This window comes from Protopterus annectens, chromosome 6.part0 (assembly GCF_019279795.1).
Source record: "Protopterus annectens isolate FY-2018-M chromosome 6.part0, PAN1.0, whole genome shotgun sequence".
NCBI lineage: Eukaryota > Metazoa > Chordata > Ceratodontiformes > Protopteridae > Protopterus > Protopterus annectens.
The window spans coordinates 1250694340-1250714186 of record NC_056737.1 but is presented as its reverse complement, the minus strand read 5'-3'; the positions used below and the strand labels follow the sequence as shown (position 1 = coordinate 1250714186).

The 19847-nt window shown below is 37.6% G+C and overlaps 1 protein-coding gene across 8 annotated transcripts in view; it reads left to right on the top strand.

The window, feature by feature from the left end:
• Nucleotides 1-19847, top strand: part of ACVR1C (activin A receptor type 1C) — a 1029031-nt gene that overhangs the window by 652133 nt on the left and 357051 nt on the right. For all 8 annotated transcript variants that reach the window (XM_044074849.1, XM_044074848.1, XM_044074841.1 and 5 more), the window contains one exon: nucleotides 4857-5013. In XM_044074849.1, the coding sequence (XP_043930784.1) occupies nucleotides 4857-5013 (157 nt within the window). The remainder of the gene's footprint in view (nucleotides 1-4856; nucleotides 5014-19847) is intronic.

Here is a 19847-nt window from a genome sequence, read left to right as displayed (position 1 = left end):
TCCACTGTAACCCACCCACACCATACAGAACTGACCACCTGTTAGAGCCAATTTTATGACTATGTACATTTCAAATGTGTGATTGTGTGAGCGAATGTATAAATAAATATCTGTAATAATGCATATCTATTTGTTGCTTTCAGATACATACACACACACACACACACACACACACACACACACACACACATTGGGAAACATGCAGCTCATCAATTACAGTAATTTTATTGACTGTGCAGACCTCAGATGTCTGATTGTGATCAAATTAATGAATGAATATAAAAATAGTCATAGTGATATATTTGCGCTTGTTGCTATCAAATGCATAAAATGCAACCCTTTGCAACCTCCCATGCATACATACACTCACTTGCATACACACACACACACACACACACACACACACACACACACACACACACACACACACACACACACACACACACACACACACACACAGATATGCCTTCCAAGTTCATTTTATTTCCTGTGTATACCTTAGATGTCTGATTATACACAAATGAATGAATAAATAAATATATAAATGAAAAGTAGAGCAATATGTTTTCAGCTCACTGCTGTTAGATGTACATAGTGAACCTTTTGCAATTACCACATGTTCACATGTACACACGTAATCATGCACACACAAAGACACACACGGATATGCCTACGAATTACAGATACTTTAATGATTGTGTAAACTGCAGATGTCTAATTGTGATTAAACAAGTAAATAAATGCATAAATAATAGTCACAATAATGCTTTTAAACTGTGCTGTCAGATATATACATTACAATCTATTACAACCCCGTCTCTCTCTCTCGCTCTCTCTCACACACACACACTTTTATTGGGGCCTCTTCAGGTACAGGTAACCAGAGACAGACTGAGCCAATGGGAAATGGGTCTTTGCTATTTCATCCAAAAGACCAACTAGCCTTCAATGAAGTGCTATTTTATCTCCCAATAAAAGTAGAAGACTAATAGTAAGGCTTATCTCCTTATTTTTCATTTGGTTCTAATTCAGCCCAGCTGAGTAAGTAGATTTTTTTTAAATACAGATTGGAACTTTGTGTAAGAGCAGTAGCAGGCATGGAGTGCTCAGTCTCCAAAATGTGGAGGCTGAAATATGTTTTCTAAATTCCTAGCAGTTGTTTTTTTTTGCCATTTTGGGGGAAGGGGAGGTTTGTAGAAAAGCAGCCAGTAGTACAAGCTACTCCTGTTAGCTGTATGTAATAAACATGATATCCAATTTAAAGTAAATATGTGTTTATTTCACTCATACAGTAAGGAGTTAAACAGAGTTTTCAATTTGAAAAAGCAGTAATCATAAGTAAGACCTCTGATCAATGTAAGGATGTACACTGGAGCAGAGGAGTGACAGTCCCACATTAACAGAAACATTAGGTTTTGTCATATTGCACTAAGTAAATATTTTGACTGTCCTGTTTCTTTAAGAATTGCCTTGCTCTGTCAGTACTTCAATGCACCAGCATTTGGACTGTCACAAATTCGGTTTAATATTATTTCCACTGTTAGGGGACTTGGAGTGATAGGAAATGTGATGGCCCACCACTAGACCAGTAATCCAGAAGCCTCAATCCTCACCACTGGCACCAGAGTGGGGGATTTTCACTGGGAGCATGACAAGTATATATGCACACAGTATTTCCAGATGCAGTTCTCTGCATCAAGTGCCATTTCCCTTAAGAGCACACAAAAACCACAGTTAGTCTGGGGTTGGTTTCTCCTCTTCCTCCAGAACCCCAGTAAAACTCCCCACTGGCACAGCTATAGAGTTGACATCTCAGCTGAGTGACCAAACCAAGACCTCCAGCAGTCTCTCTGTCCAACCAGTGCTTCATGTCCCTGGCCAAGTAGGTGACACAGACACTCTGAGATTTGATTTACACACACAAACCCCTGGCTGACACAGGTTTACTAGCTATGTCCCCCTCTGCCTAGACTATAAGGTAGTTATTACTGCCACCAGTCACTCCTTATCAGCTACTTTAAGATCCTTAACAAAGGGTGTCCAATCTTACAGTGTAATATTAATATTAACAGAAATGGTAGTTTGACCAAGAGCAAGGCTGTTAGGAGTGGCTCACACAGTGTCACCAAATAACTATGCAAGCACTCTCAAAACTTAAATATCTCTACACAGATCAGCCACAATGAAAAGTTTTAATATATTTAATAATAAATATAAAAGAGCAAGACAATACTAAATATATATTCACAGCAACATCAGTGTTCAAAAACACAGGAAATAATTAAAACAGCATTACAGGACAGTCTCAAATAAATAAAAAATATCTAAACCAAGCTTCACTATATTCGCAACTGAATCTAAGAGAATTGTACTATAATCTAAGAACTTACTAACAGAGCAAGGCAGATGTGAATGGATCTTCTAGTTGTTGTCAGGTCCAAGACAGAATGTAGAATGCCCTGTCTCAGTAGGAGACTTCTCAAATTAATATCGAAAATATTACTTCTGGGATAGCTTGCAGGCCAAACAACCACTGATGAAGCTGGCAGCATTTATCATTTACCTGTAAAAAATGCAGACAAGGACTTCTTCTCAGATCTCTGGCAGATGCTGAAAGTCATAAAACAAGTGCAATCCTTCATGCTTTCAAGACTAGTAATTAAGTCACCATAAAAACAATACAGAAAGTTTCCTAGTACAGACATTGTGTCTCTTGCTGCATTGAAAACTGTAAGATACCATCTTTTAATTTCAGTTGTTTTTCTAAAATTTGCTAGACTGAGTTTAACCTCCTGAATCCCAGTTTCCACTATTAAAATATATACATTTAAACAATTACAATAGTGCCTATTCTGTTCCAGTAGGACACACTGTGGTTACATTTCAAAGAGCACTTTGCAAATACCTTTTCAACATACACATCTGTACAAGCAGCTTGATATACACCTGACATATAGTTCAGACAAGCGTCTTATATAAATCATTTCAATATTCACCAATGACATATAATTATTTACATATTTACAAACTTCCATTTAGCTGAGCTGGCCATACCTACTTTTGTCACAGGAAAAACTGTTTTTTTTTTTTTTTTTTTTTTTTTTTTTACTTAATTACTTTACACTTTTATCCAAGTTGTTGTGACTTTGGAAGTGATATATTTTGTGACTAGAAGAATGGGGCAGAGCTTCCATACTTGGTGGGGGTGTAGGAGGGTAGTTTTTATGCAAAAATTACACTTTTTATTTTGTGCAATATTAAATTACATATTGTAGTTATTTTTGCTATGTATACATGTTCTGGTTTTCCTAGTCCCAATAAAATGTTTCCTTGTTTCATTATACTTGCCTTTGAACACTGTGAGTATAGGATGGAAGCACTTGCCAAAGCTAGAAGTAATGTTCACTGTAGCAGAGGAGACTTTTAGGATAACAAGAAAGAAGAATGTGTTTGTGATTAATCCTGTAGTGGAGTTTGCATGTCTTTCCTGTACTGGAATGGATTTTCTCTGGGTGTTCCAGTTTCCTTTTACACTCTAAAGCCATGCATTACATGTATCAGGGACTTTAAATTTTATAAAGGCATGAGTGCTTGTATGTGTGATATGGAGGAAAGACCTGGAAAGCTACTTCCTTTTCCCCTTTTGCCTTGTAAACTCTGTAGATTGCAGTGGCTATTGGGGGATCACTCTGTAAGTCAGATGCAACTCATAAGAGGGAGAGACTATAATTCATCAGGGTAGCAGAAAGACTAAATCAGTTACAGGGCTGTTTGAATAAATGTATATCACAAGTGATAATTCAGTAAAGGTGTTAAAAAAGTGGAATACTGATTCAATAATGTATTGGAATACTGGCACACCCATCCTGAGGTCTGCATATGGTTTTGGAGACTTCAGCTTGAGCAAAAGAATTTGCCTATGAGCATCATGGGGAGGTTGAATAAATGGAACAGGGACCTACAAACCCAGTGTAGGTCAGGGAACGGGCATTACTGGTGTCTTTGAATATGAGAACAGCACAAATAAAGTGTCAAGGAATAGACATTGTCTGTTGGAAAAGATGAACTGCAGTGCTGTTACTCTGGATGGATGGAATGACAAAAGCAGTAGTAATTCTTTATAAATAAAATGTCAGAAGACTGTTGTTATGAGTATCTTCCATAGGTGGTTAAAAAAGAAATGAGATGCAAGTGGCAGGCAGAAAACAGATGCAGAAAAGTGGCTCCAGCAAAGAGGGCAATATGACATCACCTAGCAACTTTAGATATAATGCCTAAAATCCCATTTTCAGCATTAAGGAACATTTATTCTAATTACATATGCCAGAAGTATAAAACAAAGCTTACTATGAAATTAAACTTATTTTTGTAATTTGTACGCAGCATTTCCTTGCTATATAAATTATAACACTGTAGTTGATTTGAACTGAATCTAAACAAATTACTTAAATGTGCATGTATAAGGAACACCTTAAGTGTTAACAGGTGTATTATCTAGCCAGGAATTCATAGTGTATAGTATTTATTCATTGATTTAGTTTACTAATTTCCGAAATAACAGAATTCATAGATTTGATATAAGAAAGCATATTTAACTTATAAGTGACAGTGCCTGTTTGATGTAGAATTCCTTATTTAGATTAAGTACTTTATGAAACTGCTCATGATCTAATTATGTTTTACCACTATTAATATTTTGCTGTCGATCATGAACCTCAATTTTTTAAATAAAAACATTATTTAAGGTTTTAAAGCACATGCAGACATTCTTAATTTGTATTTTAAAAGCTGTTTGCAATACATTTCCACAGCTTTGAAATAAAATTACACTGAGCAATTCTTGTTTTACCTTCCAGGGAAGCCTGCAATTGCCCACAGGGATATTAAGTCCAAAAATATTTTAGTAAAGAAGACTGGAATTTGTGCCATTGCAGATTTGGGTCTTGCAGTAAAACATGATTCAGTAACAAACACAATCGACATTGCTCCAAACCACAGAGTTGGAACAAAGAGGTAAGTTTGCACTGTGAACTAATAATGAACAAATATGGTTGTAATTCTGATTTTTTTTTGGTTTGCTTTTAGTTAAAGAAATTGCATAATCGTAATCAAGTCAAATACCACCAAGACAAAGAATCCAATGAACACTTGCTTTTTTGGATCAGATGTTTTATCAAAGCACTATATGAAGAAAGAGTGTAGCCAGCAGTATCTGAAATTTATAATCTTCCAGACCATAGGCCCCTTCCGATACCTACACCTCCCCTCACCTATGTGGCTACCACTTCCTTGTTTAAAAAGCACAGTTGCAATTTGTCAAATTTAAAACTACATGCAAAGACATTTGATTTTGTATAGCAGGGTATCATATCCCTCTATAAGGAATTACGGACAAGTTACAAACAACAGAATCCTCTAATTAGTTAATTAGCAATGTAGTGATCATCTAATTACTTTCAAAATGTTTTCCCCATTCTCTGTCTCACTAGTACTCTGTTTTTTTTTTAATTCATATGCTTGAAGATGGGACACTCAGTAGCAATGAGTTTGGCTGAATGCTGTTTCCTTAAAAAATAAATTGCACATTATGGCTTACATGGTGTATCCTAGACTATATCACGCAATAATGTCTGGAAATAAATGCAGTCTGTAGTTTGTAAATAAATTGCAGCAAAGGCATTTGCTTCAAGCAAGAAATTATGGCAAGTGCTTCTAATCAAAGTTTCTGAAATTCCCTCATGCTACTGTGTTGCTGTGGATTACTTAGGAAAACAATAACAGGATTACAACATGGAATCTCAAACAAATCTGAAATATTTCTTCACCTTTCTTTATTATTATCATATCGGGCCTAGTTGCTGTATTATCTCCAGTTAATTTTTACTGACACCCCTTCTTTCCAGCATTACTCAGTGTCTCTACTGCTTCATCAGTTATTGCTTATGAAATCCTTAGTTATTATAATTGTTTATATTGTAATGCAACAGTTCAAGCTGCTTGTTTCCATATGAAACTATCTATCCATGAACCTGTTAGTGTCTAGGAAGAAATTATTATTACTTTCTGTGCATACTGTTTCATTTTTAACTATTTCACACATTGTTGATAATTATATCATGTAGTGTTTCCCATGGCTCTCCCCTGAAAATTACTTATGTTAAATTTACTGCTATGGTCAACAATTAAAAATAAATAAACAAATAAATTCCACTAGAGTTTTAAACTGGGATAGCACTTTGACATAAGCTGCTATGAAAACAAAAGGAAAGAAAAATACAAATTTTGTGTTTTAGTGCAAATCAATTAAAAACTCATCAAAGAATGTATCTCTGTGTTAATGTGCATGATTTAAGATACAGCCTAATATATGCTAGTTATTGCTTGATAATAGTATGTCTGTGGGTGAGAGAAAGTAATATCAATGCACAAATACGAGGATGAAAAAGGGAGTAAAGTGATCGAAGATGATCAGCTCTTTCTAAAATGTAGGCTTCTTCTATTCTTTGTCCATGCCAAATAAAACCATTGAGGACATAATCATTGTTAGTCTGCTGCATACTTTTATGCAGTGTCCCTTTGCAGATGCAATTTTTCTTTAACCATAGTAAACACATTTTAATATTATTAGCAAAATTTCATATATTATTTTTGCGAGTATTACCGGTTAATTTTTATGCTTAGAGTAGTCATATGTCTCAAACTGACCTCAGAACAGTTTCATCTGCAAAAGTCTAATAAAGGAAATTGATAGAACATTAGTGCATGCAACAGTATAGAGAAAAGCACATGCTGCTAAACACATTAATTGTGAAGAAACAGTGAACACCCAACCATTGCTGGTACTTCTTTTATCATAAAATTTAACTTTTATTAAGCAGTCGCAAAATAATAGTCACTCATTGAATGTTTCAGTGTAAAATAACCCTGACATAAAATGTTTCTAAAATATTAATAACTTGTCAGATTGTTTGCTTTATTATCATGTGACACATATGTGGCCAAATATCAGTGAGGGAAAAGGTCATGTACAAAATGCTGCACAAAGAGAACAAACACTATTACCATGGCAACTGCTAGCTAAGGTACTTGAACTTACTATGAAATAAAAGATATTAATCTTCAAGATAAATTCTTTCTAAAATAATACTTCTACCCAAGTAGCAGTTAATAATGTTTTTATGGCCATATAACACATCTGTTGTAAAATGTGTCACAGAATGTATATGCACTAAAGTGCTGGAGATATACTGCAACCAGTGAAATAAATAAATTCTGTAGTATTACTGTCACCACAAGAATTTTACATGATTTTATATAGATTATGCACATAATTTACAACACAGAAACAAAACATGATTTAAAAAGTAGAATGTAACCTATTTTTAATTTTTCCAAGTCTTTTGGGTTTCTAATATCACAACAAGATTGGACCCCATTCCTAAGTCAAAGTATGATTAAAGTTCATGAAATTAGTATTGTTTTAATCTTTGATGACAGCCAGGAGTGCTCTTCGCAGCACCTGCAATGTGCCCATTAATGACTCAATAGTGCAATTCATACAGAGTTACATGTATTGGTAGCATATCCAAGTATGGTGGTAAATTATTTTTTATAAGATCCATTGCTGCTACTACTGTTGGAACTGTCTGGGTATCCTTAGGATCATAGAAAGTTACTAGGCTATTGGTCCTGAGGCTCTTAAAAGCCTAACCAAGAATTTAGCCCATGTTCCGACAAGTCAGCACCAGATGCCCCTGTCTAATCCCAGGAGTGTATTTCCTGTTCCCCATGCAGTTATCCAAGTTGCACTTAAAAAGGGTTAATGAGGTACTCAGCTTGACGTGGAAAGGGAGTCTATTCCACCGAAAGGGGAGTCTTTGGGACACAAATCTGTCCAACCAACAAGTCCTATTGATGTCGCAGACCAGTATGAGACTGGGTAGAGGGACAGGGCTTTTAGCCTATCTGTGTAGGTAGATGTTTAAGGCTCTGGATTCTCCTGGTGAGAAACCTCTGTGGTCTCTCCAGCTGCTACAAGTGCTTTGTGAGGCACATGCTGAAAGGGGCATTGTACTCAATAATGGGTCTTATAAGGGAAGAATACAGGGGTGTCATGACCTCCTTGTTCCTGGATGAGATACCCTTACTAATGAGGTGAGCCATGTAGAATGCTTTCTGTACAACAGAAGCAATATGGTGGTCAAAAGTCAGTTTGCTATCAACCTGAGTGCCCAAGTCCCTCAAAACTGATTGCATGCTTAGGACCTTGTTATTAATGTGATAATTTGTGGGGACATCACTGTCCCCAAAGGGGATGATGAAGCATGCTTTGGCATTCAGTTTGAGGCAATGCTTCTGGCACCAGTCATTTGTTTGGGTGAGACCCCCTTGGAGGATGTCCACATCACTAGGGGAATTGATGATGGCACCCAGCTTGCAGTCACTGCAAACTTGGTCATCCATAGCCTACTGGTTTTGGCCTGCACCTCAGAAAAGTATATCCCAAACAACAGAGGTACCAAGACTGATCCCTGGTGTACACCATTCATTGCAGCTCTTCTACTTGAGGTGGCTTCCCCTATTTTGTCTAGGTGGGTTCTATCAGTGATTCAGTTTGCTACCCATCTGGTAACATATGGATTGATGCATAGTTAAGAAGAGTTTATCTATTATACCTGTGTGGGGAATAGCATCAAATGCTTTGGCCAGGTCAAGATATGCAGGATGCACTGTCTTCCCCTCATCCACAGCTTTGGTGACTGACTCAAAGAATTTGACCAAATTTAACAGGGATCAAGTGTTTGGAGGTTGCCAATATCCTTGTTAATGAGGTCCATGATAATCCATTCAATGGCCTTGCAGATCAGGTTAGTTAGGCTGATGGGTCTATGATTTCCTGGAATGGTGGACGCTCCACCTTTGTGCAAAGGGATGACAGTGTCTGTCCTCCACTCAGCTGGGATGAATCCAGTACTCAGGCATTGGTTGAATAGGGTGCCTAATGGTGCTGCAAGTTACTGCTCGAGTTCATATAGAATGCAGCCTGGGATGTTATTGGGTCCCATGGAGGCTGGATTTTTTTTGTCTTTGAAAGCGCAACAATGACTTGCTCCCTAGAGATAAGGGGAGGGGGGCAGGTGCTGGTGATGTCCTGATTTACTGATGGGGACAGAAGGGTGAAGTTTTCACTGAACCTGTCTGCCAGCAGGTTGTCTATATCTGTGGCATTTGTGTATGTGGTGTCCTTGACCACCAGTTCTGAGAAGATCTGAGTGTTTCCTTTGAGATTGAGGATATGTGAAGAAGGCCTTATGATTGTCTTTAGTAGATGTGGCCAGTTTAGACTCAAACGTTTGCTTTGGAGGATTTCACTAGTGCTCTTATTTGCTTGTTCAGGCAAATGAGAGATTCCTTCCAATTAGGCACCTTCTCCTTCTTGGTCCCAGGCAGCAATTTTTTCCTTCTATTATAGAGTTTATTTATTGCAGATGCCTACCACACGGGTTTACTCTTCCTTGAGGATGAGGATTTTGTCCTGTCTGGTATTCCTGATTCCATGCAGCTATATAAATGCTCATATAGTACTTCGGTGTAGGTTTGGACATAAGTGCCAGTTCCTATGAAGGGGAAGGAGGCTGTGAAGCTGTTTATACCTTCCTTCAGGAGGGTGTAATCAGCTTTGGGGAAGTTTTATTTGTTTGACCTGTGCTGGGGGCAGTCGTGGGAGATGGTGAATTCAAAAATGACCTCTGTCTGGACAGATCTTACCAGGAAGGATGAAACTGTAGGGATGCTGTAATGGTTACTCATGTTGGTTAATACCAAGTCCAAGATATTATCACCTGAGTGTCGACCAGCTGGTCCAAGGCATTTGCATTGACAAAATCAAGGAATCTCTGGGCATTTGTGTTTTGGCATGAGTAGTTCTTCCCTTTCAATCTATGGTTAAATAGTTAAAGTCACCCAGGATCAGGGTAAGGGGTTGAATCATGATAGATTCAAAGAGGTCCAGATAGGTGGAGTGGGCATCTTGAGTCAAAGTTGGTGGCCTGTAGCTAGCTATGATTTGAATAGGGGTCTTGTCAATGGTTAACTCTACCTGGACTGTCTCCTGTATGTCATACTGTTTGACCAACCTGGAGGTGTGTATATCTTTCATATATACTGCAAGTCCACCTCCTTTTGCTTTGCTGCCCGCAGTTTGGAGTCTGAATGTATAATATGATGAGTAACTTGGTATGGCAGGGGTGCTCTCTGCAGCTTTAAACAAGACTTCTGTGACTGCACAAATGTCAGCATCTTCCAGGGTTAAGAATGTTTGCAATGAGTGCAGTTTCATGTTCAGACTCCTAGTGTTTAGCAGCATGACCTTATTTTGCATTTTGATGAAATTTTCATCTTGGTAGTTTTGACTTCATGGCATTGCCTAAAAAAGGAACTATGGGGGAGGCAAGAGCCTTTGCCAAAAACCTGAAGCCCAAGAGAGACAGATGCAGGCCATCACTGGCAAACCATCATGGTCTATCTTTCAAGTCTTCCAAGGTTGTCAGGTACTAGATCCCCTTGTAATGACACCAGAAACTAAGCCAATTGTTAAAGTCAATCATTTTCTGCTTGTACTGAGGCATCATTCTGGGTGATGGTAAAATGCTGCTTAAGACTAGTAAATACCTGCATGGGACACATATTCAATGAGCTCAATCATGTCTCTCTTCATATAGTGCAGGAGGTACATCTCAAGTCATTCATGCCAAGATGGAGCATAACAGAGTCATAACAGTACCTGTTGTTGACAGACTTGAGTGCATGGGTGATATGGCATATTTTGGCATCTGACAAACAACTAACCGTGACCTTCTTCTTATCCAGCCTGGTGAGGGGCACATATGTATGTCTCACAATGGAGTCTACAATGACTAATATGTTGAATTTATGTTTAGGCCTAACCGGCTGTAAGACACAGGTGTGTGGACTATGTGTGGTGTGTGGTGTGGTGGGCAGTGAAGTTCATGTGCATTTTCACCTCGGAGCTCTCTTTTGTTTGGGTATGTTTTTGTTGAGGACTTCCGCATATGTGGATGTGTATTGTGTAGGTGTGGGTGGTGTTTGTGTTGGTAACCTTCTCAGTGCCAGATATACTGGCTTGTGAGGAAGTGAACATAGACTCAAGGTTCTTAATGTCATTGCATCTCTCACAAATTGTGTTCCTAGGTGATAGTAGTAGATGGCTGTCTGTGTACATGAGCCAGTTGCTATTCTGTCTAAGGATGCCCATATCAACCAGACTGGCAAGAAGAAACGTAGGAAATTGTCCATCCATATTTGACAGGATCTGAGGGAGAGAGGCCAGAGGGAACTAAGGGGATAAAGGATGGAAGATCAAAGAAGACTACTACTAGGTGATCAAACAAGTGCTACTAAGGGAAAATCTGTAGCTGGAATAACTCAAAATTGATTAAAACAGTGCAGCTGTGGTGCATGATGTACGAACAAGCCTAAATGAGCTCAAATGCGGGGTTTAAATACCACAAAAAAATGAAGGTTCTGGTAACACATAAATCTAGCCAATCCTGTAGTCCCTGCTTTCTTTACCAGCCTGTGCCATACAAGGTCCAGGCAGCCCTGCTACTCTTACTAACAGAGGAGATAGGTGCCTAACAACAAAGATGGCTGCCAGAAACACAGAAGGCAAACACAAGATGGCTGTCAGAAACACAGAAGGCTAAAACAAACAGGTCTGGATGCAGCAAACATTGTATCCAGACTATGCTACTCAATTTAAGGGTAAGAACACAGTAAAACTCACACAATTAGCACATATTAACCACTTACAGACAAAAACAGAACCCATGGTATGAAAAAATACAGTTAAACAATAATGAAATGCAATTAAATGCAGTTAAACAGTAATGATTTGCAGTAAATAGCAAAGAAATACAGTTACACAGTAATGAAATACAGTTAATCAGTAAATTACTTTAAAACAGTACAAATGTGATACATTAGCTCATAATCACAGTAGTAAAAAAACAGCTCAAATAAAGCAGCAATTCAGTAGAATACTGTCATCAAATTAATCAGGCTATCGACAAGCAGTATCAAATGCCGAAACTAAATGCAGTCGAACACCTAAGCATGAGCAACAAACTGAAGGGAGAGGCCTAAAAAACAGTTGCACAGTTCAAACAGATACGCAGCAAATACTGTTCAAGTTAAGCAGAAGTGCAGAAAACAGTTGAAAATAAGCACTTATCCTTTGTAGTCTCTCAGCAGTTTTTTGGAAAACAGCAGAGCAAGTGCAGAAGGCCTAACTCACTGTAGCTTTGAGAAAACAACCCACTTCTTCCACATTGCCTACTTTCTGCCTGCATATCTTGGTATTTTATGACTTTGTGTCTCTTTGTATGTAAGATACTGTAGTTACTGGGCGTAGCAATTTAAATAATCAATGGTATTTTTTGTTTTCTCTTCATGGGCTATTATATCTGGTTTTCTGACATCTATTTTTTTAAACTGTTAGTAATGAGTGATCCCATGTGATATAAACCATCATTTTCAAGAATGCTTTGTGGCTCATGTTTCCAATGTTTTTCAGCTACTTCAGTATTATAATGTTTACAGTCTCCAGTGCAACAGCCTTGCCACATTATTATACCTTTCAGTGCACAGTTCTTCTGCCATTAGTATACAAAAAAGAGCAAGAGGATGTGCGATGGTTGCAATTCTGTTTTACAAAACCTGCATTTGTCTATTTCTCCCACATGTTCAATAGACTTTGTAAACCAATATGTACAAGTCAACTATCTTGGGCCGCTAATATTAACCTTTCATCTTTTGGTTTATATTCACCTCTCCTTAGCGATTCCAGCATTCAATCCTGATCAACATGGGGTTGTTCCAAGAGTTTTCAATACTTGCAACTATATTTATGCCTTTTTCACATTTCTTGCCTTCTCATCTTATCCCTCACTTTACTTTCTTTTTGTTCTTTTTTGACACATTCAGTTGCTGCCTGATTTTTATCTACTTCCGGTTTGATTTCCATTCCCAATTGACACAGATATGCTTAAGCAGGGAAGTCATCTTAGACTTATTCTCCTCATGTTTTAAAACTTTCACTATGTTTGGGTCTTGTGAGGTCAGCAAATATGTATGCAGTCCATTGATTGCAGATCTGTACATGTAATTCATTTCAAGGTGGCCCATACCTCCTACTGAATGGGGAATATATAGTCTTGGTATACAATGATTTTTATAAATCATTTTATAACCATGAAGCATCTCTCTTGTTTTCCTGTCCAACTGATTCAACACCTTTTGGGGCCTGCCAGTTACTCCACAATTGTAAGTTAGGATAGGAAGAGCAAATTGGTTTATAACTTGGACTTTGTTCCTTGATGTCAGTGCTGTTTTCAGAATTACTTTTAGTGTTATAAAATACTTCCTAGTAAGTTTTATTCTGATTTGTTCATGTATTATTGTTGATCCTTCATCAGTTCCTAAATATTTATACACTTCCTCTTGCTCAAGTTCTTTTATATCACATTCCTGTCCCAGGCTGATGCTTTCTTGGTGCTGAAGCTTTCCTGCTTTAAAGTTTGCTTTTGTACATATATCAAGACCAAATGACATTTTTATATCATCTGAAAAAGTTTTGATCACTTGCAGTTGTGCTTTCAGTTCTTCATCTGATGTACTATACAGTTATAGATCATCTACAAAAAGAAGGTGAGAAGTTTTTACACTTGGTTGTTTTCTGGGAGCCAAATTGTAGCCATGATCTAATCTGCTAAGTACACAATTTAATGTGTTAAAAGACAATGCAAAAGAGCAACTGTGACAAAGAGTCTCCCTGGAAACCTCCCCTTCAAATATTTATCCCTGGAATACCAATTTGTCCTTTATCATGGCATAACTGCAAAGTGGTTTGCCACTATTTCATTGCCACTGTAATGTAATCAATCAATCAGACTAGGGTATATCTTGTACATTTTTAAGCTCCCTTTTATCCATGAATGTGGAATACAGTCAGATGCTTAGATTCTTCGCATTTTTACAGTTCTCCATTATGACTTGATTTAACAACAAATGATCCTTTCTTCCATATGAATTTCTTTTGTTACCCTTTTGTTCTACTGCCATGATTTGAGTTTTCTTCTAAATGACTATAAACTCCATTGGCATCAGTTCCTGTGTATAGTTTATACATCGTCGGAAGACAAGTTATTGGTCTATAATTTTTATGGAAGCTTGCAGGTTCACTTTTAAGTAGGAGCATTGTTTTTCTTTTTGTTAACCAGGTTGTTATATGGGGTGAGCATATAAATAGTTCTTACTCATGGCTAAATCTTCAAGTAAAGATATTAATACTTTTAGCCAGACATTAGGGATTGCATCTGGGCTTGGGGTTTTCCAGTTAGGAGCTTTTCTTAGCTCAGTTTCAACCTCTGTGGCCGTTACTTCATCCCATTTCATATTCTGTACATTTGAACTTCTTATTCTTTCTTTTACTTCTTCTGTCCATTCAACATCTTTGTTATGTTCCACAGGATCTTCATAGATATTTCTTCAAAATGTATCTATTTTTTTTCTTTTGTGGTGATGTTCAGTTCCTTTTGCCTTGTTTCCCAATTCTTTATTATATTTTTGGGTCATTAATAAATGACTTTTTTTGTACTTTTCTGTTATATTTATCTGCATATCTTCTATGTTTTTCTGCCTGTGCTGATAAGTTTATTATATTATTTATGATGATGCATGATAGATCTTGATCTATTCTGATACTGAATCATTGCTTTTATAAAGTCTATCATTCCATGTATCTTTGTTGATCTGTTCCCTCTTCTTAACTCTTCATATTTTAATTGCTTCATAGTTTTCCCTATTCAATACTTACGTGATGACATTTGATTTCTCCCCTTCCTTTCCCTTACTATGCTGTGTTTTTGTGGTAAGACTTTATCTGTTACTAATTTAGCTGCACAGTAATATATCTTATTTACTTCTGTTATATCACATGAATCTGTATGAACAGCCCCAATTATTGTGTTCATTTGTTTTATCAGATGTCTAACTTTTTGGGTTTTAGTGACTTTCTGTAGTCTATTTCCTTTGCTGATCTTACTATGTCTGTCCATCTCCATTAGATCAAGCAACTCTTCTCTTAGATGATTTTCTTCTAAACCGAGGGGACATTCTCTGTTCTCCATTTCCTGTGGGTGTTCTACAGAAAGTTACTGAGTATTTTCCTGTGTCACATTCTCTTCAGTTTCATCCTGTGTCATCCATTGCTCTTTCATATGGGAACTCACTGGCCTATCACTCCACAAAATTGACTGTGTCAGAGTTGCCACAGTTTCCTATTCCTTCCCTTGCTGTACAACCCCAACTGAAGCTTTGCACTGGTTTCCTATGGAAGGCTCCAAAGTATCTTTATATGGCAACTGATCAGATGCATCTTCTTACTTGGGGACTCATTGTTCCATCTTGCTTTGATATAGCCTGTGTTAGACTATCTACACTGAATCCTTCACTTCACAGGTATTCCATAACTTCAGCTTCTATTGTTTTGACTTCTTCTTTACTAATTTTCTGTTCTACATTCCCTCTTTTCATCTTATTTTTTGTATTGTGAAATGTTTTATATCTGGATGCCTTTGCCTGTATTTCTCTTTGAATATCTTTGGGGCTGCTTTTTTGTACTGATTAATTTTTCGTTTTCCTTTGCATAAATATTACACCATATCAGATCGCTCTTTCTTTCCCATGCCCATATTTCTTTTTTCTACCTTTCAAAATCTTTTTTGTTCTTTATATTTTTGTACTTTCTCAGTCACTTTTTTTCCAAATATGGGCAAAGGCATCTGGAGATGGAAAATTTTACAACAGAAAAAATAAGAAAACAAAGTGTAAAAGCAGAAAAGAGGATTAGTAATGGAGAAGTTAAAGAAATAGAAATTGAGGTTATAGATTACTTGCAAAGTGAAGGATTTAGTGAAGAAAATCTAACTTTAATAACATCTCAGTAGGATAGAGTAACAGATCCCCAAATTAAGGAGAAATCAGTGGAATTGGAAACATCTGATGTGTTCACATTTGAGGATACTTTGGAGCCTTCCATAGGAAATCAGTTCAAAAGGTCAGTTGCAGTTATACAGCAAGAGAAGGAACAGGAAGTTGTGGCAACCCTAGTGCAATCAATGTGTGCAGTGATAGGCCAGTGAGGTCCCATATGAAAGTGCAACGGAAAACACAGGAACAAACTGAAGAGAATGTGGCACGGGAAGATTCTGTGGAACTTTCTATAGAAGGCCAACAGGAAATGGAGAACAAAGAATGTGCCCTCTGTTTAGAAGAAAATGACCTAAGAGAAAAGTTGCTTTATTTAATAGAGATGGTCAGACATATTAAGATCGATGAGAGAAATAGACTACAGAAAGTCAATAAAACCCCAAAAGTTAGAAGTAAACAAATGAACACAATAATTAGAGCTGTTCATAGAGATTCATGTGATATAGCAGAAGCAAATAGAATGTATTACCGTGCAGAAAGGGAAAGGGAGGGGAGAACTCAAATGCCATCATGGAAGTATCAAATAAAGAAAACTATAGAGCAATTAATACAATAGATGTCATTGTTAGAAGAGTATAGAAGAAGGAACAGAAATACTCAGAAAGATAAACATGATAAAAACAATGCACAGTATCAGAACAGATCAGGATTTATCATGCACTATCAAAAATAATAAACTAAAAATATCAGCACAAGTAGAAAAACTTAGAAGATATGGAAATAAATATAAAGGAAATGTAAAATATAATCAATTTATTGATGACCTAAAAAAGCTTTATAGGGAATTGGGAAGCAAGGCAAAAGGAATTGAAAACACCACCAAAAAAAGAAGAAATAGATACATTTTGGAGAAATATCTATAAAGATCCTGTGGAACATAACAAATATGTTAAATGGATGGAAGAAGTAAAAGAAAGAATGAGAAGTTTAAATGCATAGGATATGAAATAGGATGAAGTAAAGCCCAGAGAGACTGAAATAAAGTTAAGAAAAGCTAAAAAATGGAAAACCCCAGGCCCAGATGCTGTAACAAACTTCTGGTTAAAAGTCTTAACATATTTGCATGAAGATTTAGCTATTAGTAAGAAACTATTTGTATGCAAGCCCCAAACAGACACTAACCTGGTTAACAAGTAAAACAATGGTCCTACTTAAGACTGAACCTGCAAGCCTGAAAACTATAGACTGATAACTTGCCTTCTGACGATGTACAAATTGATGGTGACAGAGTTTATAGTCATTTAGAAGAAAACTCAATCATGGTTGTTGTTGTGTCATTCGGCTTTTCCCGGTTAGGGGTCGCCACAGCGGAACTCCGGTCCGCTAATGATTGGCAGTAGATTTTTACGTGCTGGCAATCATGGTAATAGAACAAAAGGGTAAGAAAAGAAAGTCATATGGAGCAAAGAATCATTTATTGTTAAATAAAGTCATAATGGAAAACTGTAAAAAGGGGAAGAATTTATGTATGGCATGGACAGACTATAAAAAAGCATTTGACAGTATCCCACATCCATGGGTAAAAGAGTGCTGAAAAATGTATAAGATACACCCTACACTGGTCAAATACATTACAATGACCATGAAACAGTGGCAAACCACTTTGCAATTAAGTCATGGTAAGGACAAATTATTATTAAGGGATTAAAATTCAAAGAGAGATATTCCAGGGTGACTCTTTGTCACCACTGCTCTTTTGTTTTGTCCTTAATCAATTAAGCTGTCTACTTAACAGATTAGGTCATGGCTACAATTTGGCTCCCAGAAATCAACAAAGTGTAAATATTTCTAATCTTCTTTTTGTAGATAATTTAAAACTGGATAGTTCATTAGATTAGGAACTGAAAGCACAACTGCAAGTGGTCAAAACTTTTTTCAGATGATATAAGATTGTCATTTGGTCTTGATAAATGTACAAAAACAACCTGTAAAGCAAGAAAGCTGCAACATTAAGAAAATAACAGTTTGGGACAAGAATGTGATTTAAAATAACTTGAGCAAGAGGGAGCGTATAAATATTTGGGAACTGATGAAGGGTCAAGAATAAAACATGAACAATGTGAATAAAACTTAGTAAGGAATATTTTAGAAGACTAAGCTTAATACTGAAATCAACATTGACATCTAGGAACAAAGTCTAAGGTATAAACCAGTTTGCTCTTCCTGTCCTAACTTACAGTTTTGGAGTGGTTGATTGGCCCCAGAAGGTGCTGGATAGGTTAGACAAGAAAACAATCGTGATCATCAAATGATTTATAAAAATCAGTTTATAGTAAGACTATGTATTCCCCATTCTGAAGGAGTTTATGGACCTCCTGAAAATTGATTATATCTATAGACCTGCAAATGTAGGACTTTCACAAGACTCAAGCATAGTGAAAGTTTTGAAACATGAGTTGAACAAGTCTAAGATGTATTCTCTGCTTAGTTTAGCAGAAGCATATCTGTGTCAAGTGGGAATGGAAATCAAATCAGAAGTAGATAAAAATCAGTCAGCAACTGAACACACACACACACACACACACACACACACACACACACACACACACACACACACACACACACACACACACACACACACACACACACACACACACACACACACACACAAAAAAAAAAGCATATAAGACGAAGGATCATATGAGAAGACAAGAAATGTGGAAAATGCATAAATATAGTTCCAAGTACTGCAAATTCTTGGAACAACCTCGTGTTGATCAGGATCGAATGCAGGAATGGTTAAGGAGAGGTGAATTTAAACCAAATGAAGAAAGGTTAATATTGGTGGCCCAAGATAGTGGACTACATACATGTTGGTTTACAAAGTCCACCAAATATGTGTGAGAAACAGACAAATGCAGACGGGGGTGCAGGGGGGGGTGTAGCCCCCCTGCCAGCAGAAAAAAGGAAATGTTATTTTCCTTTTTTTTTTTGCAGTAGCGCTGTTGTCGGTATTTCGTATGTCGGGTTTTGGTGTCGGCGATGTGGGTGTCGGTGTTTTGAGCTGTTGGTCTTCTGTAGGGGATCCGGATTGTGTTATGATATGTACCATGCAGGCAGCCTACACATACCTGCACCCATAAAGAACAGCCAGCATGTGCTCCACATACTTACTCCCAACCAATGTCAGTAATCAAGTGTACCTTCTTCACCTCAGTCCTCCATTGCATTCCATGTACAGTGCACAGGTGCAGACCTTGTGCATGACAACATAGTCTTCTGTGTCAGGTAGAGTGATTGCTGACAGGCAATGCATCATAAGGAGAGGGCTGCACTCAGGTACTGCAACATAAGGAGAGGGTTGCAATCAGATGCTGCAGCATAAGAAGAGGGCTGCGTTCAGGCACTGCAGCATGAGGTGAGGGCTGCACTCAGGCACTGCAGCATAAGGAGGGGACACTGCAGTATAAGGAGAGGGCTGCACTCAGGCACTGCAGCATAAGGAGAGAACACTGCAGTATAAGGACAGGGCTGCACTCAGGCACTGTAGCATGAGGAGAGGGCTGCAATCAGGCACTGCAGCATAAGGAGAGGGCTGAACTCAGGCACTGCAGCATGAGGAGAGTACTGCACTCAGGCTGCACTCAGGCACTGCAGCATGAAGAGAGGGCTGCAATCAGGCACTGTAGCATGAGGAGAGGGCTGCACTCAGGCACTGTAGAATGAGAAGAGTATTGCACTCAGCACTGCAGCATGAGGAGAGGGCTGCACTCAGGCATTGCAGCATGAGGAGAGGGCTGCACTCAGGCACTGCAGCATGAGGAGAGGGCTGCACT